The 27,818-nt window shown below is 46.9% G+C and overlaps 1 protein-coding gene across 2 annotated transcripts in view; it reads right to left on the reverse strand.

The window, feature by feature from the left end:
* Positions 1-27,818, reverse strand: part of TENM4 (teneurin transmembrane protein 4) — a 737,235-nt gene that overhangs the window by 41,463 nt on the left and 667,954 nt on the right. The window contains exons 21-27 of one of the 2 annotated variants that reach the window (XM_045817893.1): positions 27,215-27,482; positions 23,891-24,034; positions 20,982-21,231; positions 18,767-18,787; positions 10,758-10,990; positions 6,658-6,812; positions 350-1,227 (exon numbers count right to left, since the gene is read on the reverse strand). In XM_045817893.1, coding sequence (XP_045673849.1) covers positions 350-1,227; positions 6,658-6,812; positions 10,758-10,990; positions 18,767-18,787; positions 20,982-21,231; positions 23,891-24,034; positions 27,215-27,482 — 1,949 coding nt within the window. The remainder of the gene's footprint in view (positions 1-349; positions 1,228-6,657; positions 6,813-10,757; positions 10,991-18,766; positions 18,788-20,981; positions 21,232-23,890; positions 24,035-27,214; positions 27,483-27,818) is intronic. The other variant, XM_045817894.1, reaches the window with a different exon arrangement.

Consider the following 27,818-nt stretch of genomic DNA (forward strand, 5'->3'; position numbering starts at 1 on the left):
CATGTTTCTGGAGATGCTAGCCCTCCATCCAGTACTTTTCCTCTACGTCACCTCTATGTGGTATGTTGGGAAGGTGTTCCTTGTTTCCATTTTACAGATGTGGAAACCGAGGCCTCGAGACATTAAGCCCATGGGAGATCTGGGGTTCAAGCCCAACTCCTCTGACTCCAAAGCTCATGACTTTTCCACTAACCATGCTGCCTCCTAGAAGCAGTCATTGGAATATGAACATGCAGAACACATTGTAGATAATGGCTTGCACCCCAAATTAGCACTCTACCAATTCACCTCTAATTCTACAATACTTCTCACAAAACAAAGCCATCAAATGGCCTTGCTTGATACTTACTCGTAAAATGTTGTCCATCCATTTTCATTGCTTTTAGTTGCCAGAAGGCCGGAGTTGCCGTGGTATGTCATCATAGCCAACTCGTGTCCTTGTGTGGTCACACTCCTGAGGGCACTGTTGGTGCCCATAGTCACCCAGTACACCTGGCCGTCTGGGACCACCAGCCAGACAGGCATCCCCGTAGAGTCTCGGCGGACGTTCACCATGTTGCCATTGTTGTCTGTGATGAGGGTGATGTCACCGTCCCCAGTGTAGGTGAAGTTGTATAAGTAATCTCCTGTGGGCAGGCTTTGGGTGTACAGGTGCTTGCCACTGGTATCAAATAGGTAGAGCTCTTGGTCGATTGGTGAGGACAGCTCATACATGTTCTGGGTGTTGAGGAAGGGCTTGTTCTTCCTGATAAAACGAATTCGGATATTCCCAAGGTCGGCCACATAGAGTTCCCCATCAGCACATACAGCTAAGGAGGATGGGGTATTCAGCTTAGCATCCTTGGCATAACCATCATCTCCAGAGAAACAATCACAGTTGGCATCATTTTTACAATCACAGCCACTGGGGGCTCCAGCAACTAGTGAGATCTCTCCGCTAGTGGTGACCTGCCTGATTCGGTTGATCTTCTTCTCATCGGTCTCCGCAATATACAAGACGCCATTGTGAGAGACAGCCAAGGCAGTGGCAGACTCCAGGGTTGCGTGGATGGCCACCTTGCTCAGCAGGAAATGGTCGATGCCGGGGACTTGGCAGTGCATGGGTCTCCCGGCGACAATGCGCACCTGGTGGTTTTCAGAGATTTGCAGGACCACGTTGTTGTCCAGGACATAGAGAGAGTTGTCCATCGGGTTGATGGCTAAGTCTGTGGGCCATTCCAAGCGAACCTGACAATGGAGACACCAACACTCAAATGCCTGGCAAGGTACCCATCACTAATTGCCCCACACACCCAAGTGCCTTCACATGCAGTCCTGCCTGGTCCTTGCAGCAGCCTGTCATCAACACCGGCCATCAGGCCCCTGGTCAGGGTGAAACCATGCAAAGCTACCACTGAGACATCTCATGGTCTCCATTAGATTGACAAAACATGAAGAACAACAACAACAAAAAAAGCAAAGACACACACAAAAAGTAGGCAAGAGACAGACTTTGGAGTCAGACAGGTTTGGGTTCACATCCTAGCCCCACCACTCGTGACCTTGGGCAGGTTCCTTTGCCTCCCTGAGTCTCGGTATTACACCTGTGAAGTAGGAACGACCTAGGTAGAGAGCGCCTGCCCCGCAGTAAGCGCGCAGGTAACGGCAGCTAACGCTGTATGGATGGGAAGGGAGGGCAGAGCGAGTCTGGAGGCTGAGGAAGGTGTTGCCCGGAGGCTTAAGAGAAACGCTTCAGGAACTGTTGGTAATATTTTTATAGGAAAGATGACCTCTCAGTGCTTGAGTTCATGGATTAACACGTGGCTGGGTGCTGGGATGTAAAGACAAAATAACCATGGCCTCGGTCTGACATAGTTCCAGACCAGTGATTCTCAAATTTGGCCACACCACATGTTCAAATTACCTGCAGTGATTTTAGAAAGTATTGTGCTCAAAGCCCACCCCTGGTCAACTAAATCACAGCCCTGGTCATGGGGCCGGGCCCCAGCATGGCTTCAAACGCTGCCCAGGTGACCGTAATGTGGGGCTGGAAATCACAGCCGGATCCTCTCTCCTTCCACTGTGACCACCTGGCCAGCAGCACTGGCATTATCTGGGAGCTGGTTGGAAATGCAGAACAGCGGGTCTCACCCAAACCTACTGAATCAGAATCTGCATTCCCACAAAATCCCTGGGTGACGCTGAAATCTGAGAAGCCCTGCTCTAGATACTGGTGTGTGGGACCACGGAGAGCAGGTGCTCCCAGAGGGGATTAATGGAGCCCACAACGGGAAGGATAGGGTTCAGAGGTCCTAGTTCCATATCTGAGTCTCCTCTGAGCCAGTCTGGGAAGCTGTCAGGGACCATGGTGAGTCTGCAGGTGGGCACACAGGGGTGGCAGCTGGCATGTTTGGGTGAGGCGAGGAATGCTTTGTTGAGTGGATGTGGAGGCTGGATTTCTGGATATTTTGCACTGGGAGGAGCTGGCACTAAGGGAAGCCCTTGCCCACTGTGTCCCCAAGAGGTCCAGCCACACTGCACATGGGCAGAAAGTACTGACAGGTGCTGCCTTCAGCTGATCTGTTTACCTGACCCCTAGGGACGCATCAGCTTAGGTTCCTGAGCCCCCTACAAACTGTTGGCATTTGGTCTAATTTGGGCTTATTTAAACACAGGTATACCTTTAGATAAGAAATTTCTCTTCCAGGAATTTAATCTTGTACAGCACTGTCCACGAGGGTATTTATCACAGCCATTTTTAATAATGGTGAAAAACTGGAACCAACTAAAATGCCCAATGACAGAGATTTGGCTGAATAAATGATAGTACATTTAGTTCACCCATAAGTTAGAATATTCTGGGTAGCAGTTATAAATGATGTTATAAATGATACTTAATGGTATCAGAAACTGTTTGCCATGTATTATGTGGAAAGAACAGGTTACAGAACTGTAAGTACAGTGTGTTTGTGATCCCAATTGGGGAAAAACACACAAATAAGATGGATTATGGATAGAGGGGAGATGAAAAGCTTGAGGGAAATATACCAAGATATTAACCACATCAGGATTAGAGGTCATTTTAACTTTCTTCTTTGTTACTTTGAACGTTTTACATTTCCTACCATGTACATGTGGCAGTTCACAAGTGTAAAAGGAAACCCCAGTGGATTGTATACTCGTGAGATGGGGCCTCCTTCTCCAGCCCCTTTAGTTCAGGGCCTTTCTCATGTCTTCCCTGAAGGGTCCTCAGGCCCTGCTTCCTGAAGTCTTCCTATCCCCTCACTCCAAGCCTGGATCTCTCCCACCGTCCTCCCAGAACAAGGGAGCCTGCGGCAGGGCAGAGCCCCCAGCCAGCTGGTGCTCTCCAGAGCGCGGAGGCCCAGCAGCCTTCCGCAGCATCCAGAACACAGTTTACTCTAAAGTGACAGGGGAATTTTCAATTTCCTAAAACCCATTTCTTGTCAACACTAGCTGCTAAATATTTTATGCCCTCTGGTCCTGTGGCACCTTGGGGACCTGCTTGCCCAGACCTTTCTGCCTGTCATTGTGATGAAAAGATGGCTCCCTGATGGGTGTAGGGGAAGGAGCAGGGGCGGGGAGGTGGAAGGGGGAAGGAAGGGAAGAGTGAGCGCTTTCCTGCTCTCTCCTCTACACCCAGGGGCGCAGAGGCGCCTGGGAAAGACCAGTGCTCTTGGAGCCAGTCCTCGCTGTCACAGTGCCTGTGTGGTGTTCCAGACCAGACCAAGAACCTGAGTTTCTCTGATCTGGCCTTCCTATTAGTGATGATCACACTGAAACCTAACTTCCCATCACCCAAATGGAAAGGAACAGCATTCATAATCTCTGTGGTCCCTCCAGCTCCCACACGCCGTGGTCCTGAAGTAGCATGGGGATCCCCACTTTCCTGCCCTCCCGGGCATTCTCTGTCTTTATGAAAGCACTTTGAACTGGCTGCCTTGTTACAGAGTTACTTGCTTTAAAAAATGGATTGTCGAATGAATGAACAAATGTGTGACTGTGGACGGCACTGAGAGAGTGAGCTGTTTGGGGCCAGGACACCTCACTTCCTATCTCAGTTCTACAATTACTGCAGGTGTAATCTTATTCAAGGACTTAAACACTTTGAACTGCTTTCCCCATATGTAAATGCAGGTAATAAATATTAAATAAAGTAATTGTGAGAATCAAACAAGACAATGTACAAGGCAAGTCTTTGCAAATTAAAAAGAGAATGAATATTTACAGCCTATTGCTAGCTGGCAGGCACCATGCTAGGCATTGATATACATGATTTGATTTAAAAAAATTCATTTCCAATCCCTGGTGGAGCCCAGGGCAGGGCCCTGCATTTATAACTGCATTTTGTGTCACCAAGCCTCAGTGTCTTGATCTGTAAAATGGGATAGAAAATATCTACCTGTCAGGATTATTATGACAGCTAATAAGAACAGTGATGGAGTACTCATCTTTGCATCCCCATTTCTAACAGTGCCCGGCACATAATAGGTCCTCAGGAAATCATTTTGCACCCTAAGTAGAGTTATCCTCTTTGCCTGTGGTGGCCATAGCTTGAGGAGCTGAGAACTAACCTTCTGTTTTGAACAGGTGACATATTCTGTCCCTTCTGCACTCTGTGCCTGCCTCTAGTTTCTCCTGGGGTCTGGTTTTCATCTCCTCCCAGAGGAACTGGTCTGAGTTCCTCACTTCTGCCCCCACCCTTGCCTCTGAGCTGTGTTCTGAGTTCTCTGGCTCCCCTCTCTATTCCCAGTGGATGGTAAGGTAGCTGGGAGTTTGTAACAGAGGCAGCTCTGAGAACAAAAGCCGGTACCGCCTGCCCATATGTGTACATAAAAATATATGCCTGTGTCTGGAGAGTTCGGTGGAAAGAATTCCATGCTTAGACAAGACTAGTGAGGACTAAGGACACAGAGATTTCTTGTCCAGGATTTCTGAATCAAAGTGTGGGATTTCACCCCCACTGTTATATGCCAGTTTGTCTTCCAAGCCTTTGATCTGGCTGCTTGGCAGTACCTCCATCTAAAGCCGAACCACTTTCCAATGAGTGGATTGAGAATTTTCAGCATCCGGTGCTGGCTGGTGGAGGGCCCGCTCTGAGAATTGCATATACTTGTACTCACATCCTCAGGCCCTGGCAGCTTCCTGCCTGGGCAACTCTAGCTTGCTCACAGACGGGAGAGGGAAGCTCTGCAGCCAACAAGGGTAAGCTGCCAAGCTGGAAAGATGAATGGCAGAGACCAGATTTCATGCTGGAGTGTAACAGTCACATTAGCTGGTGCAGAGGGAAATCATACGAGCACCCGCCAGAGATAGGACATGGGTGCTGGGGCTGCTGGCAGCAGCTACGGGGCTCTGGGAGAGGGGCTCCGTGACACCTCAGTAACAGAGGTGGGGGTGACCGGTGAGGCCTCCCAGCCTCTGCTGCCTGCTGAGCATCAGGGAGTGGAAAAGGGCCCGTGTGCAGGCTCCCCTAGAAGTGAGGGGGTTTGAAAAGCTGAGTGTGGCTACTGCTGACACCAGTGTGCAATTTATCATAACTCAGCCTCTCATTTCCTTGGTTTTGCTAACATTGGCAAGATGGGTGTTCAGTGACAGCGCTGGCCAGGCCCTGCCAAAAACTCTAGCAATAATGGGCACATCCCTTACCAAGTCTGTGCAAGGTAAATTAAAGACATGCTGAACAGCCAGTTGCTTCTGTCTTCCTCTGGTCTACACTAGGTTCCCGGTGCCCACCTGCTGAGATCAAAGGTCTTTGGGGTAGAATGGTAAGTTCCTTCACCAACGGACCCTAAATCACACTTCTCATTTCAACTCCTGCCTGTATTTCCTCACAAGAACTCTACGCTCAGGCATTCAATTTTCCAGTGTTCCTTGAACGTACCAGGTCCTTTAACAACTTTGTACCTTTGCACATGCTGTTTCCTTTGTGTGAAATGTCTCTGTTGTTCTTTGCCACCCGCAAACCCCTATTCAGCTTTCAACACCTGACACAAATGTCACCTCCTTTGAGAAAGTGTGCACTAAAACTTCTGTTTATTGACCATCTCTGATGTGCCAAGGAGTGCTAGGAGACTCACGAGCACTGTTTCACGTATTCCTAAAGCAATCCTGCTATTTTATGGATGTGAACAACGAGGATTGAAGGACCTCGGAAACATGTCTACAGTTATTCAGCTAATGAGCGGCAAAGTCCGGAATCAGTCAGTTAATCAGTGACTAAATCACCAAACACTGATTGTGTTCCCACTGTGTACCGGACACCCTGGTTATAGTAGAGGAAAAGATGGACAGGATTCCTGTCCTCCTGCAGCTTACAGTCTAGAAAAAGGACAGATAACATCTAAGTAGTTGTATTTGCAAAGAGGAAAGTCAGGTGGCTATGGATATAAATTCACACTGTGCATCTCTGCTGTCTTTGAGGCTTCCTGGGGCAGATTTCTTACTGGGGAAGCTTCTCTCTGTCACCCACTTGTCACCCCTGATGGTGAGCTCCCAGAGCACAAAGCTGCACCCCACTCATCTTAGTGTCCTGAGTGTGCTTCACAGACCCAGCACCAAGAGTGTGCCCCTAAAGGCTTGTGTGGTAGAAAGATGAAGTGACAGGACGAGCATGCACACCCAGACCCAGGGTCCTGTCAGAGGAAGCTTTCTCCTTACCTGAGAAATATCCATGACGGAGTCACAGCTGAGGGGCCGTGCTGAGGTAAGGTCGTTGGAGCCCAGGAGGGTGGAGATGACCCCATTCTGATCAATGCGTCTGATCATGGTGCCGTCCACAAAGTAAATCAGCCCGGACTTGTCCACCGTGATGCCTGGGGCAGAGAGTTCAGGGTTAGGGGTGGTGACAACCCACATACTCACGTAGCCTTTGCTGGCTGACAGAGATCCTCCCCTCCACGATTTAATTCGATCTCCTGCACGTCATTCATTCTCCTAAATATGAGGAGACAGACACTAGACATGTGGAGCGACTTGTTCAAAGGAGGCATTAGAACCCAAGTCTTCAGACTCTCCAGGGCTCTGGTGCTGGGGAAGTTTACTATCGCCTTGGCCATACACTGAGATTGGACTCGTAACTTCTGGGGGTTTGTTAAGTACTAGAGGCAGTGGTAAGGAGAATCTTTATCAAAACTGTGAATTATTTAAACTAACCTACTCCTCAAGATCTGTCATTATAGTAGTCAAGTCTCCTTTTTGGTAACAATTTTTCTTTTCTTCCAAGATAATCATCCTTCATATTTTTCTATTCTCCTTCATGTTTTTCTATTCTGTTGCTATTTTAGTTTCATTGGTCATTGAAGAAGTACAGAACTTAGAAAAAGAACCCTATGGATTTGTGTAGAGAATATTGGTGAAACTGATTTCTAAAAAAGGTACACTGAAGAGGGGAGTCAAAGTTATTAAAAATCATCTGCTCCATTCACTAGACTGTCCCATGCCACTGACCTTCCCCCTGACCAGCTGCCTGACCTGGGGTGAGTCACTGGATGGCTCTGCCTTCGTTTCCTCAGCTATTAAATGGAGGGATTACCCTAACTGTATTTCTCACTCTTGGATGTGTGCAAATCACCCAGGAGCCTGCTACAATGCACTCCCCAGGAAAGCTGTTCAGGAAACTCTCAGTGGAGCCTCAACATCTATCTGTATTTTTGACAAGCACCTTGGGTGATAACGAGACACATCCAAGTTTGAGAACCTCTCTAGCAAATCCATACTTCTTAAGCAGGGATATGCATCAGAATTACTGGAAGAGTTTTTTTCAACATATACCTTGGCCTCACTCCTGAAAATACGAATTCAGGGGGTGGCTGGGGTGAGGACCGAGGCTGTTCAAATGCTCATGGGAGATGCTGACCTCCACCTCAGGTCAAGAATCACAGGAGGTAGAAGTGTGGGGGCTGGGGCCAAGCCACAGACGAGTTGTGTCCCCCGAGGGGCACAAGGTCTAGAGGGGAGGCCCAGGAGTGAGTCAGTGCCATGTAGAGTGTCCCTAGGGAGTGGCAGAAGGCCAAGAGGGTTCATGATGAAATGAAGGAGTTTCTGGTCAGTATTGTTCTGTTCAGTTTTCTCTGGGGAAGGAACTGAATGAAGGGGTCAGAAAAAGCTTCACAGAGGTGGAGACTCTTGAAATATAAAGTTTTCCAGCTGTATAATCTTGGGTGAGTCACTTCACTTCCAAGTCTCAGTTTCCTCATTGAAAAATGGGGATGATAACATCTGACTTGTAGTAGTTAGTCCTCAATAATTATTAGTGACTTACAATTATGAGAATGTGAGCAGCACTTGGTGCGTTTCAAGGCCCTTGCTCTCGAGGCCCACATGTCTAGGAAAGGTCAGAGGCTGGTTTTGGATACCCAGGGCCTCTGAGGGACCAAAATGCACTGGAGCACTAGTTCCATCTACCCCCTGCATGGACTGTTCAGGGCTGGGAAGCGATTCCCCACAGAGGACTGGGCCGCCTCAGGGCAAGGAAGCCTTTCTTCTATCCCTGTCTGCCTGGAATGTAAATCCATTACATTCCTCAAGCACCAAGACAGGAGTCCCTTATCTGCCTGGATGTGCTGTCACTCGCTTCCATCTGTTGGGACTGACGAGCACTCTACGAACAATCGGGTTTCTTGTTTACAGAGTCGGCTGCGCAGGCTAATAGAAGTGATCTGTCCTCTAATTAATTACTTCATTTTTTCTCCTTTTGTTGTGCTAAATAGATGAACATCTTTTTTTCTCCCTGCTACAAAGTGTCTGCATATTGTGGCACCCTTGTCATTTCTATCTGGGTTAATTATAGGCTTTTGGGCAATTTCACTGCCACTGTATCTGTGTGCGTGTGTGTGTACGGTGGGGACATGCGTGTGTAAAGCAGTGAATTGCAACTGGTGTGCTGCAAGAATTTTTAAAACATGCATTCCCTCACTATTTAGTCAGGGGCACTGACCTCTTTTCCCTGAGATTGTCAAGTTAAAAAATGACAACAGCTATAGCACCAATAGTCATCCACTGTGAATGAGTCAAAATTATACCTATTTTTGTCAGATTGGCAAATATTGTATTTTTTTGCGTGCAGTAGATTTTTAGCAATTAGTTTATGTGTGTCTTGAGATGAGAAAGGTTGAAAATCCCTGGTGTACAGCAACTGAGAAAGACCTGGAGAGAACAAAAACCCTCAGAAAAAGAAAAACTGGTTTTAATTCACAGAGTAAAATGTTGTAACTGAAAGGGGTCTCAGGGGTCATTTAGCCCAATCTGCTCATCTACTGATGTGGACACTGAGGCCCAGTGGAGGAGGCCGCAGAGCCAGGGAGTGGCAGAGCAGAACCATAATGCAGGGTCCCTCAGAGCAAGCTCTTTCCACCCCAGGCTACTCTCTCAGTGTCAGGAAATCATACTTAGGAGGAAGGTTTACCCCAGATGTCACAATGCCCATGTCACAGAGTTACCACCTGACCACTGCAGGTATGTGGTAGAGACATATATTATATAATGATATATGATATGCTGTGATATAATTAATATAATATAATATAATATAATATAGCAATTATAATAGGAATCATCATTTTGGGATGTTTATCATGTGACTGATATCAGTGCACTAAGCATTTACATTCTTGATAATATTTAATGTTTATTGCAACTGTATAGTACATCTCTATTTTAAAGACGAGGAAAATGAGGCCTGGAGAGGTTAAGCAACTCACCCAAAGTCACACAGCTATTAGGTGGCAATGTCTGATTTTGAATACAGAACTGCCTGATTTCACTAGCATCTGCTTTGATTTGAAACAAGGCCCTGAAACCGGACACTATTTAATAATATAATCACTTGTGGCATTTTTACAGGTGTAGTATAAAATATATTAATTTAGATCCTTGGAATCATCCTTGGAGGTAGACACAGAAGGTATTCTTATCCCTGTTTTATTGATGAGGACTGTGAGGCTTAGTCACTATAGGTCACAGGCTCTACTGTGAATGATGGCTTCTCGTGTAAAAAGCCTTTCTAGTTTCCCAGGCACAGAGGCCTCTCTCGGTTTGGACTCCTACGCACAGTTCTTCCTCTGTGCACCTCAGGAAATGCTTCTCCCCTCTCCCAGATCAGAGTGATTCACATTCAAATCTTTCTTCTGTTACAATAACCTTATCTGTGCTACCATCACGTACTGCATACTCAGTGTGCATTCTCAGTAAGTACCTGATGAGTCAGTGAATGAAAAACTGTGATTGTGGGTATAAAGAAGCCCAACTTCTCACAGGACTCAAAATTGAAACTTACAGTTAACCCATCTGATGCACATGAACATGTGCAGAGATGACACAGTGCTATGATTTTATAAAATGATAATGTGGGAGCTGGCATAAATGCCCAGAAGTAGGGGATGGATGAAGGTATGGTGGGCCATCCATTTGATGGAGTCCCATACAGCCACTGAAAGTCAGTATGAAGACTAATGACATGGAGATATGTCCATAATTTATCAGTTAGGGGAAAAAGTAGTTTACCAGAAGTTTGTCTAATGAGATCTCATTTTATTTTTGGTGAGTATTACATACACTCGAACACCTAGAAAAAAGACTAGGAGGAAAGCTAGGAAAGGTTAGCAGAACATTTTTGGCAGGTAGAACTATGATACCCTCAACTTTTCTCCATAGAGTTCAGGATATTTTCCAAAATTTTTACCATGATAAACATGTATTTCTTTTAGAAATGGAAGACACCCCATAGAGGTTACTGCAAGTGTTTAAAAGAAAAGCCTTACCCCTGGGGTTGGTAAGCGTGGCTTCTGTGGCCTTCCCACCGTCCCCGCAGCGCGTGTCATCAAAGGGGAGGCACTGGTCACCTGTCCCTGCGACCACCTCGGAGTTCTTGACCAGGTCCTTCACCACCGTGGTGGACTTGATCTTGAAGACCCTCCGGCTGTTGGTGTCAGAGAGGAAGACGGCCCCGCTCATCGGGTCTGTGGTCAGGTAGTATTTGTGGGCTGGACTGTGACTGGAAAACAAGGACACGCCAGTGGGTGGGCACTTTCCTTTTTCCCATCAGGTAGCCAGAGACGCACAACTTAAATCCGAGCAAAAACATCTTATGTGGATGACATCCCCATGTTGGGTGACAGTTCCCCAGTTCGTCTGACCCCAGTGGGCGGTCTAACTCTCCCTCTCCCTCCCACCCCACTGTTAATGCTAACAGTTACCACTCCCGGCCACCTGCCATGCCCACATCAAGTGCTCAGTACATGTTTTCTTCAAAGGATTATCAGTGGGGCTAACAACAGTGGCTTGTACATCCAAGCCAGAAACGTGGAAGGGCTTGACTTTAAAATCACTTAAAGAATTTGACACATAAACTCTTCTTCTACAGAAATTTTACAGCTGCCATAACCCTTCTTGGGACTGACTGACAAGACCCCGGCCAGATCTGACTCCCTGCCAGCAGCAACAGCGTCTTCACTGGACACTCATGCTGTGCTTATCAGGAGCCCAGTAGTCCCCCTCTTGCAGCCAGATATAAATGGGCTGCAGGATTAGTTTGTACTTTGCAGCAACATCCCAGGAAAAATAAACAAAACACAGGGGCAATGCTGATGGCTCTGCACCTGGAAAACAGTCATCGAGACAAGGGTGTGCTGACGGAGGAGAGGGAAGTCAGACCGCGACTGCACAGGGGCACTCCAGAGACAAGGCACTGCCTCTAGGCACAGGGTAGGAGGAATGCACAGACTTTGGAATCTCAGCTGTCTGGGTTCGAAGTCCAGCTCTGTTATTTCCAGGTTCTGAAACTTGAGCAAATTACTTGGCCTCCTGAGCTTCAGGTGTTCTTTCTTTGCAAAACGGGGATGTTAATAGCTACCTTGCTGGTGTATTGTGAAAATCATATAAAATCACATGAGACAAATATTTAGCATCATGCCTGGCACCTTGTAGGTACTCAATAATCATAATTATTATTTTAATTACTAGTCACTCTGCCTGTTTTTGCACTTAGAAAGGACTACAAGGTAGGAACCTCGTATTAGGCTTGGATTTTGCTAGCACATGGAACTGATTTACAATTTCTTCCAAGTCTAGGCCATATTGGAGTTGGACTCAGAACTCCTGGGAAGCCGTTTTCAGTTCCTGTGCAGCCTGATAATTCCTGGGTTCTCAGATGGCATCTCACTATTTATTGACAGCCCCCCTCCAAGTCTCTGGAAAGTTTCTGATTCAAAGGAGTCTGTGTGTTCAGGCTGGGTGGCCTGTCACTGGCCATTTTCACTGAGCAGTGGGACACACTGAGCTAGGGGCCCGGGGCAGACAGAGCAATGCCTAGAGCACCAGCAGCGCAGGGGTGTTGAGTACCCTTCACCATCCAAGTAAGAGAACCAGAAAAGCCTAGAAAGAGGCTATTTTGCATTTTATCAGGCACATAAGTCTTGGGTCCTTTTGAACAACAAATTTTTACAGCCTGGTATTTTTTGAATTACTTACAAAGACTGAAGCACCATAATCTTTTCAGTGTCAAGGTCTCCGAAGGTCTTAATCTGGCCCCGACTGTTCTGTCATCGTAACCATCCCTTACTTTGGACCCTGTCTTGGGCCCTGGCTGCTTCTAACAGGGTCAGCCTCCAGACCTAAGGTTTTCCTTCCTGTTTTCTCTCCCTGAATTTGACTAAGACAGCGTGATTGTTTCCACCCGTCCTGCCTCTCTGGCCCTAACGCTGCCTGCACATCACCTCTTTCTTGAGTAAAGAAAGGGCAGATTTCTCTGCCTGCAGCCTGGGTTGTCCCCAGGGCTTTCTTCCCTCACCTAACCCAAATACCAACACATCATCTCAATGCTTTTCCCTCCAGGTATGTCCATGACTTACAGGCCAAATCCAGACTCCCTGACCTAGCAGCACACATGGCCCTTTAGGCTCTGCTGCTGCTCTGTCTTCCCAGCCTCCTCACAGCCATTTCCTCACAGACACCCTGTGCTCCAGCCAGACTGACAAGTGTCCCTCCATGACAAGTGTCTTCATGCCTCCAGTACCTGCTCTGTGTGAGGTCCCGTTCCCTTCTTTTTTCAGCCTGCTGAGTTGCTACTCACTCTTCAGGGCTCAGCTCACCTGGTACCTTTTCTGGCTGAACCTTCCCTGACCTTTCTTCTCTGAGGTTCATCTCTGGGTTACAGGACACTTAACCTAAGGCATGGCTATTCATTTATGTGCCTGTCTCCTAGCTCTGACAGTCAGTGCTTGAAGGGAAGAGATGGGACTTTATTCATTTTTATGTTTTCAGTGTTCAGACTGGTGCCTTCTAGCCCATAGCAGCCACTTGCTTTAAGTGGGCGACATCTCCATTTTTAGTTCATCTAAGTGATATTTTCAATCAAATTACTGAGTTTTTATTTTACTTGTCATTGGGGGTGGTGGTAACAGGACAGGTATCCTGTTTATTGTGAAATGTCCCTACAGCTTACCCCACCCTGCAGCCCACATTTAATCATTCCAGATGCCACTGATTCTGACTCAGTAAGAGCAGTGACCTCAGGTCCCACTCTGCAATGCTATAGAGCCTTGATCTTCCTGCTTTCCTGGTAAAAGTTGTGAGATGTGGGTGATTATTTCATTTCTTCATGTATCACTCATGATAACCTGGTGCTGTCCATCTGGGCAGAAGAACGGGTCCCCGAGGGCGTGTGATGAGGGGTCCCCTGCACTTCCTGCTCCACCCCGGAGAAGTGCCACTCATGTGGTGTTTCTCAGATGGGTGAATTCCAGAAGAGACTGGCATTGTCAGGATTGTTCCAGAGTCTACAAAAGCTGTGGCCCTGTCTTTTGTGCCCTAGGACAAACTTGAGTCTGCCAGTCACTTAAATGCAGGGAAAGGAGCATTTGGCTTTGAACCTATAAGATGTGGGTTCTAATTTGAGCAAGTCACCTAAATTGTTCAAGCTGTAGGCCCCTCGGCTGTCACATGACTAAGTTCCTGCTCTCCTTTGTTCACAGGCTTGTCATTAGGATCAAATGAAATTATACATCTCAGCAGCCCTTTCCAGCTGGCAGAGCTCTCGGACAGTCTTCAGCACACTTCTTCCTCACGCCACCTACACGGGGAGCCGCACCTGGCCTCTGCCTGGAGCAGAGCCACCAGTCTGCAGAGTGCAGCTGTGGAGATGACTGTCACTGGTACAGAGGCATCTGCTACCACTTCTGGGTGCCCTGGACTCTGGAATCTGTCCTGGACTCTGCTAACATTTTACATTCATGACCTCTTGTCCCTCACAACTAACATATAAGGCAGGTGTGTTTTTCCTTAAAACAAAACAAAACAAAAACCTATTTCAGAAAACAGACAGAGAGAGGTGAAATGACTTGGCCAGGGCCAGAAACTGCTAAGTAACAGGACGGTCTTCCAACTTTGATCTGCTCGACTCCGAAGTCTTGCTCTTCTCCTGCCTCATCCTGCTTCTCGGGGTGTGGACAGCAGTGCACTGCCCTCGCTCCCTGCGGCACCTGCTCATCTCCCGATTTGAGCTCGAGCATCAGCTCATTTGGGATGCCATTATTGTCTTCCTTACTCTACTGGTAGAACTGGCCACTTCCCTTGCTGTGTTCTCACTAGACCTTAAGCAGATCATACTTTTAGTATAAACAAAATATACTAGCACCTTAAGACACTTTTCTGTTTAGCGGTCTGCCTCCTCGAAGACATCTTGAATTCCTCAAGGGCGGGGTCTGCTTTGGAGTCCCTGCTGCATAGACCTAGGCTGGTGCGGAGGAAATGCTCCAGAAAGGTCCGCTGAATTCGTGAATCAGAAGTGAATGGCCACCCGCCTCCCTGGTAGTGAACGCAGGAGAGAGCCACTGCTACAGATCTTAGAGTGATGGTTCTCAAACATGAACGCATCGAAGGGTCCGGGCATCTGTCCCTTTAAGAGGTTTCCAGGTGACTTGGAGGCATGGCCAGATTTGGAAGCTGTGGCTTTAGGCCAGTGCTTTTCAAACTTTAATGTCCATATATATCACTTGGAGATTTTGTTAAATGCACATTTCAGTTTAGCGGTGTTGGGGCGCTGCTGCCTCAAGTCTACATTTCTAACAGGTTCTCAGAGAATGCCAAAACCACAACTTCAAGTAACATGGCCTTAGAGTACTCTGCCAGCCATGAATGCAGAAGATGGCCCAGAGCTGAGACCCAAGGCCCAGTTCTTTGGCAGAGGCATGTCTGATGGAGTCTGATCCTGAGCAGGGCTGGGCACAGAGCATGGCCACGGCTGTTTCCCAGCATCTGCCATAGGACCCATATTCTTTTCAGCTTCCTGGAACATAACCTTGGCACCTCTGGAAGCTATGTAAAATCTAAGACTGTAAGGGTTTCATTCCTGAAGGTGGTGAGAGGAAGTCAAGCCCACTCTGGCCCTTTTCCGGATGATGCAGGGCAGGAGTGTCCAACTAACATATGGGCCGTGTGCAGCCCAGGGTGGCTGTGAATGCGGCCCAACACAAAATTGTAAATGTACTTAGAACATTATTAGATATTTTTGTGATTATGTGCCACAGTGTATTTAATGTGTGGCCCAAGACAACTCTTCTTCCAGTGTGGCCCAGAGACACCAAAAGGTTGGACACCCCTGGTAGGGCATTTCCTAGCAGGAGCTGTGAGCCCAGGGGTCTCTTGAGACGAAAGGCAATCTAGTCCCTGTTCCTGAGTGGGAATTCTCCCTTTGTCTCGAGTAAGGTCTGCTTCGTGCAAAGCAGCATCCTTTGACCACATCTGGTGGCAGCTCTGGCAGAACTCGATCTACTGGTTCTTAGAACCAGGGGGAAGAGGTTGAGTACTGAAGCCACACAGACATGGGTTCAAATACCAGTTATACCACCCACTTGGTAGGTGACCTTTGGCAAACTACGTCATTACTCTGAGCCTCAGTTTTCTCATCTCGGAAATGGGGATGATCACATTCAAAGGAGTATTTTGAGGACAAAATTATATAATGAATGTAAATCTCTGAGCATGGTACCTGTTCCATTAAAAATGCCTAATAAATGGAGGCTGGTCACCTTGAGAAACCTCCAGAATATTTATGTTATTGTATAATGGAAAAGCCAAGTATGACAGGCTTAATATTGTCCTTTCCAATCTACTTTATGGGCAGTTAAGGACTCTGTTAGAGTTAACAGAGTATGTACAGCTGGGATTAATGGAGAGGGGTTCAAATATACTTCTAAACAACGACAGCCTTCAAACCTTCCTCCATGATGTTAAGGAAGAGATCTGGGAGGAAGTAAAGATCCTTGTTCCCTGATGGGGTCCACGGAGGAAGATGCCCAGAGGAGGAGGGGTCCCTGGACTGCACACGTCTAGCATGGTGGGCTGGCACTGAGGCAGAAAAGGCCAAAGGCAGAGACAAGGCGGCCCGGGGGAGCCCTGTGTGGGCTGGGAGCATCAGCTTGAGCCAGAGACTATTTCTGGGAACAGCTGAAACAGTAAGTGCTCATGGATACAGAGGCAAGCTTTTGGAATTTAAGCTACTTCTGACATTTGCTGATGGGGACATGGAGGCCCAACGAGAGGAAGAGATTTGTCAATATCCAGGTGCCAGCTAAAATCAGAGCTGGAACCTGGGTCTTCTCACTCTTGCTTGACCTTAGAAAAACAAAAGGCAGAGAAAGAAAATTCCTTTATTCCCTCCCACATTGGTTCACTTTAGAAATAGTTTTTAGCACCTGAGAAAAACAATGAATAGAGAGAGACCAGGAAACTGGCTTTGAAATCATACCATGGATATATCAAAAGATGGCTCAATATCAGAAACAAAAGGCACCAAACCACAACTCTCAATTTACAGACAATGAGATTAAAACCAGAGAGGCCAGGTGGCCAGCTGAAGGCCCCACGATGACCTCATGGCAAAGCTGCACAAGCGCCCCGGCCCCCTGACTTTCCCTAGCTAGGTTCCCCCGTAACCCAGCGGTGTCCCAGGCCAAACCACCTCTGATTGAAGGTTTCAGTGTTAAATGCTAGCTCTTCAAAGATCTTCATAGGAAATATACCTCTGTGTTTTTGGTAAAACTGAACTTGAGGGCACATATCAGCACATAGTTCAGCTACAAAGCTCACTGAAAATCTGTTTTAGATTTCAGTGTTAGGAAAAAAACATCCCTCTTCTGAGGAGTGGGCATATTTCCCCATTTCTGATAATGCAAACCATGAAGATAATTATATGTCCCTGTTTATTCTGGCAGCCAGGAGGTTCAGAGTCTAATTTGACATATGATCACATATATGTGTTTCCTTTTTTTCCCTTTTGTTCTCAAGTTGTATTTAATGTACTTTAATGCATGTGCCTTTTGTAGTTAAAAAGACTGAATTCCTTTTGGGCAAGATGGACACATCATCATCATCATCACCACCACCATCATCATACAATTGTTATGGTGATGTTAAGTTAATTATAATAATGATGATACATTAACAATAATAATGTATCATCATTATTATTACTACCATTTCAGGAGCTCTTTTCTGTGCCTGGTAAAAAGCTAGGTACTTTACAAACATCATCTGTAACCCTTATAACAGCCTCCATGGGAGATTTTATTAACCTCAAGTTAGAAACTAAAGCTCAAAGAGATAAAGTAATTTTTTTCAAGATGACACAGTGGGGGTCTTCAGTTTTGTTATCTGTAACTTATATGTATCATGAGTACCTAATGCACAGGGCGGTTTAGGGATGACCTGCTCTAATCCGTGTAAATCACTTAGTCCCCCTCTGCTACACGCTAAAAGCTCTATCACATGTTAACTATCATTATGACCTTAAAATAACGTATGTGATCGTCACTTTAATACTGTATCTCACTACACAGACATGGATATCAGCATCACTGAGTTTGGGGTCTGTCTCTTTCTACCATCCTAAGACTTTCCCATAACTCTATCCCAGCTTTGACACCCCTCACCCCCACCATGCCACTCTGACCTGAGCCACCGTGGGTAACCGAGGCCACCTCTGCAGCAGTGCAAGCCTCAGGTCCGTCTGCCCATGGTGACTTTCAAATGTGTGTGAGGCTGGGGGACTCTGAGGTCGCTATGACCCAGGAGTCAGATGAGTGCCACCATGACCAGTGATGACGACAGGCAGACATTTCTTTCGGCCGGTCTGAGGAGGACCAGTTCTGTCTGCTGCAGCGTCACTGTGAGCCTACATGACAAATCTGCTCTGGGACACAGTTCCTTTTCAGGTACTGTTCCCTTCAGCTGGTCTGTCAGGTCTGGAAACCCTCCCCTACTTTGTCCTTGCCGGCAAACTTTCCAATGGGGTCACCTGGCACCACAGCCATCAAAGCCTAGGCACAGGGAATGCCCACAGAAGTGCAAATCTGCAACCTGTCTTCTTCCAGGTCCTTGCCTGATCAAGATGTTCTCAGGACTCCCTGTTGTGACCGTCGAAGTCACTCAACACTGTTCGGATGATGTTCCCCTTTACTCGAAGGGTAAGCAGACTGTGGTGTTCAAGTTACTATGCCAAGATTAAAATTTTCCCTATTACTTCTGTCTGTCACATCCACAGACTACCAAAGCAACTGCTGCGCTTTGCTAGAGATTAAAGGAGTTCAGGCTCTCACCAGCTGTCCCCACCATTATTAATGACTTCCTCTCATGGTAACTGATTACCCCCAATCAGTTCCAACCACACAGGCTTCATTTGCCATTGAGCCATCTGAAATTGACACATGCATCTTACCATACAACGTGCAACAAGGCAGAGGAGAGACAGGAAATTCTCCACTGGTTGGCTTACCTATGTCTGAAATCTTTATTTCTGACAGAAGACAGGAGAGCAGGGAATAGAAGAAAGAATGAGGTGTTAGCAGCAGGGTTAGAAGCATTATTAGCAGCCTGAAAACTTGACAGCAATGGTACTGCACAATACTATAATAAATAAAGACTTAGCAGCTATGACACTGATATATTTTATACTGGATATTACTTGTCAGTGAGCTCGCTTACAAGCAGTTACACATCACAGAAGAGGCATGGTTTCACCTGCGCTGCCACTGCTGACTCCGGGGAAGAGGAGGAGGTTGACACATGCGGCTGCCTTTACCAAGGCGAAGACCGAGGTTGGAATAGTCGACTCCCCCGCCCCCCAGACAGAGACACATTCCCAGAGATGTGCACGCTCACTGATGTGTCTCTGCCTGCAAGTCTTACAGAGAGTTATTGAAACTTGCACAGCCTACCACAATTATCTTTATAATAGAATACAGAATTGGAGATATACAATAATTAAAAGGAGGATAGTAACACAGAGAAACAGGCCTGGGAAAAAAGACTTGAAGAAAAATATATTAAGGTGATAATGTATTGATAAATTTATTTTTTTTCTAAATTTCATTTACTTCTTCCTTCCTTACCCACTGTCTTCCAGGATCTCCCCAAAATGGTGGGAGGGAGACAGGGAAAATGAAATCTCTTATTTGAAAGATTGAAAATGAAGACCCAGAGAGGGTAAGTGCCTTGCCCGAAGTTGTACAGCTTGTCTGCCAAGGCGGGCCGGCCCCTAGGCCATGGCCCTTTCCATCACGGCACGGGAGATGGAAGGGCACTATGAGCAATGGACCGCAGCAAATACACTGGGGGGTTCCACTGTCCTTGACAGATGCCTGTGACAATCAAACTCATCAAAGAGAGAAGAAAGGCAGAGACTATTCCATCGGGAGCTTGGTTCTCATTCAGCCGGATCTGATTTCCTCTGAGTCCACAGAATGTGAGCTAATTCTCTTCATGGCCAAAGACCCTCTCCTTCATTGTTCCCGTGTGTGTGTGGGCAAACACTAACGCTCCCCTCTTGGGGGGCTATCATGACTGTTGCTCAGCCGGCATGCCTTCCCCTCTTTTCATGTACGCACTGCAGAACAGGATTCTTAGCAGGGCCTTACCTCCAGGGAATAACTTAACAGGCATTGAACCAGAGTGGCCTTCATAGGCCCAGGTGACCATTCTGTGGTGAGGCAGAACTGCATGATGGCCTTTGGGTTTGGGTCCACCGAATGGTGGACCTGACCTTCGGCAGGTTTTTAAAAATTCCCTGACTCTCCTTTTTTTTGGTTCGTCAAGGGCAATAGTGGTAACTATCTTGCAGAACTCATACTGGATAAATTGTAGGAGCTTCACAAAAGTGAGTTTCCTATTCCCTTGGCCACTTTGGAAGAAGGCTTTGCAGCTCCAGGGCCTGTTCTGTTCACTGGGCCCCCAGCCCAGGGGAAAGCAAACGTGGAGAACGGGGTGCAGTGGCTCCTGAAAGGGACAGCATAGCTCGCCTGACTCTAACTACAGCTTCTCTGTAACCCCAGAACCCTCCCTATGACAGTGCTTCTAAAAAGATCTGGTATAGAGATGCACAGAGAAAATCCAGCCCTCCAGGCCCTTCCTCACACCCTAAGTGTGGCTGTGCACCATCTCTGATGATCACAGGGAAACAGAAAAGGCCGACCAGGCTGGCTCTGAACACCATAGGAACAGCATTTGCCTGTGGCTGTATCTCAGGATTAGGCAGTTGACGAGAGCTGCCCCTGACTCTGAGTGGTAAGTAACAGGGCCCAACTTGGTAACACTGGCACTGGGGTCATTATGCCATCCCGTGTCCTTATAAAAAGACTCATGTGGTTAATCCCAACCAATTTGATGCTAGGAGGCAGAAAGAAGATTCAGGGGCTTCCAAGGAGTCTAATTCTTGGTTGCCAGCAGCCATCTACATCACCTGGACACCAAGGATACCTCCCCGCCCCAGGAGAGGCTGGTCTTCATGGCAGTGCCCTGTGGAAATCAGCACCCGCTTCCCCAGGGCCCTCAGCTCAGTTTAGCCTCTGAGCTGGGCAGTGAAAAGTCCCGGAGTCTGAGAGGGGAGTGGCTGTCCTGTCTTTTCTCTGGGCCCACTGGGTGATGCCAGGTGGGCTCACAGGATGGCAAAGGGATGGTATGAGGAACTGTGAGGAAGGCAGCACCTCACATACCTCAACTCCAGGATGTTGGTGACGTTCCCGGAGGGGAAGATCCTTCGGATGTAGTTGAAATCTCCCACGTACAGGCTCCCATCAGAGCCACAGGTCAGGGCCACGGGGGCCAGGAGCTTGTTGCCATCAGCAAGGCCATTGCAGCTGGGGCAGGAGATGCTTCTGCGGCGCCCATTGCCCATGATGCTCCCGATGACAGGGGGCTGCTGAGACACAAACTGGTTCTCACCATTCCCTTTGTGCAGGATGCCTGTGACAAGGACAGAGAACAGAATCACCCATGGAGCAGGAATAGGCTCTCTGCTGTGGCTGGCCACAGAGTTGCCCTGGTTTTGTCAGGAATGCAGGATCTCTGCCTATCATTTCCAGACCCATCTCCCAAGGCTGCCTCAGCACCAAGAATGAAACCCTGAACAGTCCATACTGCTTTATGGATTAAATCCTCACCATAATTCTGTAAGATAATGGGGACAGGCTAGGTGGCTTACCTGGGGCCACACAGGTGAGAGTGGAAGCACCCTTAGTCCAGGGTCTTAACTCATTCAGCTCTACTGCCTCCCAGACAGCCTGCACCCAGCTCATATACCTAGCCCAGGTCTCTATTACAGCAGGAATTCTTTACTGCATACGACTGCTTTTCTCTCTTCAGGTTGATACCATTTCAAGTACAAAGACTATGTCTTTTTCCTTTTTGTATCCCCAGTGCCCAGTACAGAACCTAACACAGAGTAGGTACCAATAAATGTTTACAGAAATGCATGAAGAAAATGAACTATAGTCTCCTCCCACCAAGACAGAGTCAAGAGAACTGGATTCTACTTGATTTTGCTATTAGTGGGCTGATCCCAGATCTTGCTGATCTCTTTACTACTTTAACTGCCCCTGGGCCTCAGCTTCCCACCAGCAAAATGAAAGGATTGACATCAATGATATATAAGCTGCATCCCATACTCATACTGTTTCTTTTCAGGCCCAGATCATCCTTCATCTCCTGCATTGTCGCCACAGCCAGCAAACTGGGCGTGGCCTCCTGCCTCAACCCTTCCACACGAGGCCGGAGTGAGCCTGGTTTTCCACGGTCAGGAGAATCTTTTCTCAGGCTGTCACCTGTTAGCTTTGTCCCCTGCTCAAGAAATGCCTTTCATTTTTATGTAGTCTAATCAATCATTTTTCTGCTTGGAGGTCTGGTTTTTTAGCTTTTAGGGAACCCTCTGAGATCATAAAGATATTTTCCTTTCCTTCCATAAGTGTTTCCTTCAAATCCAGATCTTTAATTAAACTTTATATAGTTTACTTTGTATGAAGTATAAACTTACTTTTGTTTTTCTCCACATATGGAGCCAAATTTCCAAAAATCAATTTCTAAAACACCTACCCATTTTCCACTGGTAGGTGATGCTACCTCCATCATATACCAAGTCCCAATGTAAGCAGGATGTGTGGCAGGAACTTGCAGTTACCCACAGGTACCCATGCTATTCCCCTCTTCCTTGTCTCTGTAGTGACAGAACCCCTGATGTTTAGCTGGGCCCAGAACTACCTGGAACTGACTCTCCTCCCCAGCCGGGCTCCAGCTTCACTTAGCAGGTGACTGAGTTCTGGCCCATGGTGCGGAAGGAGAAACAGCATGGGCAGCTGCTGGGAGGAGTCCTTAAAATGGAAGGAGCTTGCTCTTTCCTCCTTCTGGCTGTTTGGGAAGTGAAAGTGAAGTTTGGAGCTAAAGTAGTCACGGAGGACCATGACCTTGGGGGTGTAGGCTTGAGTAGAGCAATGAAAGGCAAGGAGCCCAGACCTCTGGCCCCGCTGAGAGCTAAACCAGCCCTGGGCTATCTAGCTCCAGACTTTCCCATGAGTCAGAGACTTTTAACTTGTTTGTAATTCTGTATTTTGGCTTTTTGGTCACTTATGGATAAATCTAGCCCTAATTACTACTCACAGGTCAGTGTCTGGACTCCTTGTTTTGTCCCGTGGAGTCTCTGTATCTGTTCCTATGCCAGCACCACACAGTTTTAGATATAATGTTTTTTTCCTAAGATAGCTTAATATCTGGTGTATGTTCTTTTTTATTCTTATTTTGAAGATTGCCTTAGCTATTTACAAATCTTTTTATACCATAAATTTTAAACTTAGTTTGTCAGTTTCCCCCAAAACATGTGGTGGCTTCTCTGGGCACTCTTTGTATCTATAGATTCAGAGATATCTGACATCATTACCACATTAAGTGGTCTCAGGCCGGAACATAGAGTGGGCTATGTAAACTACAGACCTGATTGTGTCACGTGCATGCTTTACAACTTTTGGAGACTTGACATTTGCCTCTGGATGAAGCTGAAGGTCCTAACCTTCTTATCCTGGCTCTAGCTGCTTAAGCCCTGGCTTTGGCTTTCACTATTTCCTTCATATCACCCACTGCTCAAAACATGATGAATCTTCTCTTCAAATACTCTTTCTTCAGGGCTCAGTGCTTTCGCACATAATGTGCCCTCTGCCTGGAACGTTCTCCCTCCTTGAGATACAGAGCTAATCCTACAGACCATTTGAGATTCGGATTGGAAGTTCTCTCCAAAGAGGTGCCTTGTTGAACCAAGAAGCTGGGTGAGGGGCTCCTGTTCTACACCCCACAGTGTCCTTGCTTCCCTCGGTGATGGCGACATCCATGGCACAGCATGGAAATTGCCCAGTGGACCAGAGTGTAAATGCTGGGGACTTTTCAATCCTGAGTCCCGGAGCCTAGCAGTGACAAGCACAGAGCAGGTACCCAAGGAACATTTGTTGACTAATCCTTCTGACCGATGGATCACATCTGAGCCTGTGGAATCTGAGTGTGAATTTTTGTCTGCAGGGTACGAAGAACATGAGACAAGGCCACACTTGTGGCCGGGCTCTGGGGATTTTATCCATCCACTCACCACTTTGGATATTGAGGGCATGGTGTTTGTCCAGGCTCCATCCTCCCAGCTTGGAAGCATCGATTTCATAGCCCTGTAGCACTGCGGTTCTCTTTTCCCACAGGATCAGATCTGGGCAGGATTCATACTCGTAACCCACAGAAACTACAGATGACAAAAGGCATGAAAAGCGCAGGTGAGCAAAGGCTCCTCTTTGGCTGTTGATCTGCATGCAAGGCCCCTACTTGTCATTTGAAGAAAAGGAGAAAGGATCATAGTTCTATGTGGAACCAGATGTGTGTGCAATGCTAACTAACACAGGGATGCTGAGCCTTAATATCCCTTTGTTGAAGAGTGAGCGTACAGTATTAGGAAAAGTCAAACGCACTGACTACTTTTTAAAAGGAGCCAGGGGAACTGATTCCAGGGAAACAATCTTTAGCATGGATAATACCTTAGGCACAAAGGTCTTCACTGCAGCATTATTTTTAATAGTGGGAAATTGGAAGTAACATAAAGGTTCAAAAGGAGCTGAGGTCGAGCAAACCGAAGTGTCTTCACTAGAGAAATGTTACACAGCCACTGGAAATTATGGTTATAAAGACCATGGGTGACACAGGAATGAGTCGAAAAGACTAGTTACATGCAGTATTATGTCTATGTTAAGAAAAACCATACGTAAAAAATTAAATGTTAACAAGTGGTTGTATTTGCTTATAAGAACAGGTATGACTTTATTTCTATTTTGTCCATTTATCCAGTTTTTATTAATAAGAATAGTAGTACTTTAATAAAGAAAGATCCAACATCATTTATAATGAGTTTATGGAAAGGAGTTCAGTTAAGGTACTAGAAGCTGCTTTGGGGTCTCAAAGCTTGAAAACCCTGAGTTTCACTTCTGTTTCACAAGTCCCAGGCTCCTCAGGTCCCCAGGATACAGGCCAACCACAGCAGGCTCCCCAAGGCTGGCTTGTAAAACGCCCTGTGACTTCCCCATGGAAAGGAACTGGCGGAGGTCAGAATGCCATTTCTCCCAGGTGGTTTTTCTCAGATGCTACTTTCCAGCAGACAGTACCTTACCACATGCTCAAGACAGGCATTTACAATTGGGCAGCCCCTTAAAGTTTCTTTTAAGTACCATAAAAGATTACTGGCCATCTATGACAAGAGGGAAACAGGGAAAAAAATGTCCCTGTGACCTCAAGTTCCTTAAGCAGTCATAATGCCTCCTATTGGCCACCTGTCATTTCAGGAAATTAACTGCAGTCCTTGAAGTCTTGCTGAGCAGACACTTCCCTTTCTAATTGGCAGGTGAGCACTAAGTGTGCTCATTTCATCTGAAGAATTTGTAAGGCTTCACTGTTTTTGAAGAATCCACAAAGGTAGTTCGGTTTACAGAAGGGATTGTGAACAGTGGGAGGGTGTCTTTGCTCCCAGCAGGTCCTTGTGGGCCAGGATGGGATGCAAAACTACAGGAAAGATCTGGAGTAAATCCAGCTCTGTTCTTTCCCTGTACATCCTTGGCAAGTCACCTCGCCATTCTGGGCTTCAGCTTCCTCATGCAGAATTTGGGGACAAGTGCTGACTCACAAGGTGGTTGTGAGGATTGACTCAGGTACCAGTGTGCAGGGGAGCACACTGCCCAGAGCAGATGCTCAACAGATGCTCTCTTATTTTCTCCCTCCCATCTATTTCTTCTTTTTATAGCATTACTTCTTCTCTGCTTCCTCATTCTGCCTTTACTGAATCTAGAAAGGGAATGCAATTGCAGTAGGGTTCAAGATGAGAAGGGATTTTCTGGGTTATTACTTTAAGTCAGTGATTTTTCAAACCTTTCATCTCATGGCACACATAAACTAATTACTAAAATTCTCACCCTAGCTGGTGTGGCTCAGTGGATTGAGTGCCAGCCTGCAAATGAGAGGGTCGCTGGTTTGATTCCCAGTCAGGGCACATACCTGGGTTGTGGGCCAAGTCCCCAGTAGGAGGTGTGCTAGAGGCAACCACACGTTGATCTTTCTCTCCCTCTTTTCCCCTCCCTTCCCCTCTCTAAAAATAAATAAAATCTTTTAAAAAATAAAATTCTGTGGCACACCAAAAATATATTATTTTGCCAAGCTGACAAAAAATAGGAAGAATTTTGATTCATTCACAATAGGTGGCTATTATTGTTTTGGCTGTTGCCATTATTTTAAAATCTGTAACTGAGAAATTTTGTTATTGATTTTAGAGAGAAGGGAAGGGGAGCAGAGTGAGAGAGAAACTTCTATCAGTTGCCTCTCATAGGTGCCCAAATGGGCATTGAACCCACAACCTCTTGGTGTATGGGACAATGGTCCCACTGAGCCACCTGGCCAAGGCTGTCATCATTTTTAAATTTGACAATCTGAGGCAGGGTGTCCAACCTTTTGGAGTCTTTGGGCCATACTGGAAGAAGAAGAGTTGTCTTGGGCCCCACATTAAATACATTGTGACACGTAATCACAAAAAAATCTCAAAGTGTTAAGTAAATTTACAATTTTGTGTTGGGTCACATTCACAGCCACCCTGGGCTGCATGTGACCTGTGGGCTACAGATTGTACACCCCAGAAAGGGGAAACAGTTCAGTGCCCCTGACTAAACAGTCAGGTATTGCATATTTTAAAAACTTTTGCAGCACACCGGTTGAAAATCACTGCTGTAAGTGCTTGGAGGGTTAGCTCTTCAGGGTTAGAACTGCTAACAGTCCAGCTCTGAACCTATCCTGAGATGCTGCCCTAATCCAGAAACTGAAATGAGCACAGGCAGCCCCCAGAAGCCCAAAGTGTAAGTGGGGCTGGAACTCAGGGGAGGGTAGAGTCACCTTCTGCTTCAACAGAAACAAAGACAGTAATAACAACAACAAAGAGAACACTTCTGTGATTGGAAATGAGATAAGAGGCCAAAAAGCCTCTCCGATGAAGGAAGAATCTTACTCCTGCACCTCAATAAAACTGGAGCTAAGATGCCCATATTTTTGATGGGCGTGTTCAGGCATGACCGCTGTGGGGGCCAAGGCAATGTCTGCACGGCCCTGTCTCGGGTGCACGAAGCCTCTTTTAGCCCCTCGCATACCACCACAATGTTTTTTTAAGGGCCTTTTTGGGTTTTAACTCTTTTTCTTTTTAATGGACGAATTTACCATGTTCTGTTCTTTCAGTAGTCTTTTATGTCACTTAGAAAGGTCTTGATGGCCAACTAAGCTTTAGGTACTTCTGAGAAGAAGAAAAGAGTAAGAAGAAACAAGCAAGGTGGAAAAAGAGCGTGTCCCCCAAGACTGTTGTCTGTCTGAGGATGGTGTTGAGTCCCGTGGCCAGGAGACCTACCGAAGGCTTCCGAAAGCCCAAACACCTTCTGGTTGTAGACATCTGTCTTGTCCCAGATGAAATAGTAGGACAAGTCCGGGGCTGCAGCAAACCACTTCCGGAAGAGGCGGCCCTCAACCGCCACCATGAGGTGGACCTTCATGAGGTTGAAGGGGATGGTAGGATGGGTGAGGCTGATCCTCAGGACAGACTTGTAGCCAGGTGTGCGGCTGCTCAGGTAACTCAGCCTCATCTTGCAGCCAGAGATAGCAATTTCCTCTTGCAAAGCCTAGAGAGACAGATCACAGCAAGTGATGGTCACAGAATCACCAGTGGAGGGAAGATGGCCATGGCCCCATGTACTGTGGTTATTTAAGAGGCAGAGGAGAAAGCAGAGAGAAAGGAGGGAAGAAGAGGAGAGCAGGAGCAGGAACTAAAAGAGAGAGAAGAAACAACAGTGGGAGGCAGAATATGAAGAGGAGCAGGAGGAAGAGGCAGAAGGGGAAGAGAAGGGAGAAGGTGGAGGAGGGAAAGAGGAGTCAGAGGCCTGGTTTCCAGGGTACAGCCCTGCCTCACTGAGCCTCAGGTTCCTCCTCCATTCCACAAGGATGGCAATGCTCAGCTC

Source organism: Phyllostomus hastatus, unplaced genomic scaffold (assembly GCF_019186645.2).
Source record: "Phyllostomus hastatus isolate PE091 unplaced genomic scaffold, TTU_PhHast_1.1 phas_scaffold_317, whole genome shotgun sequence".
Taxonomy (NCBI): Eukaryota; Metazoa; Chordata; class Mammalia; order Chiroptera; family Phyllostomidae; genus Phyllostomus; species Phyllostomus hastatus.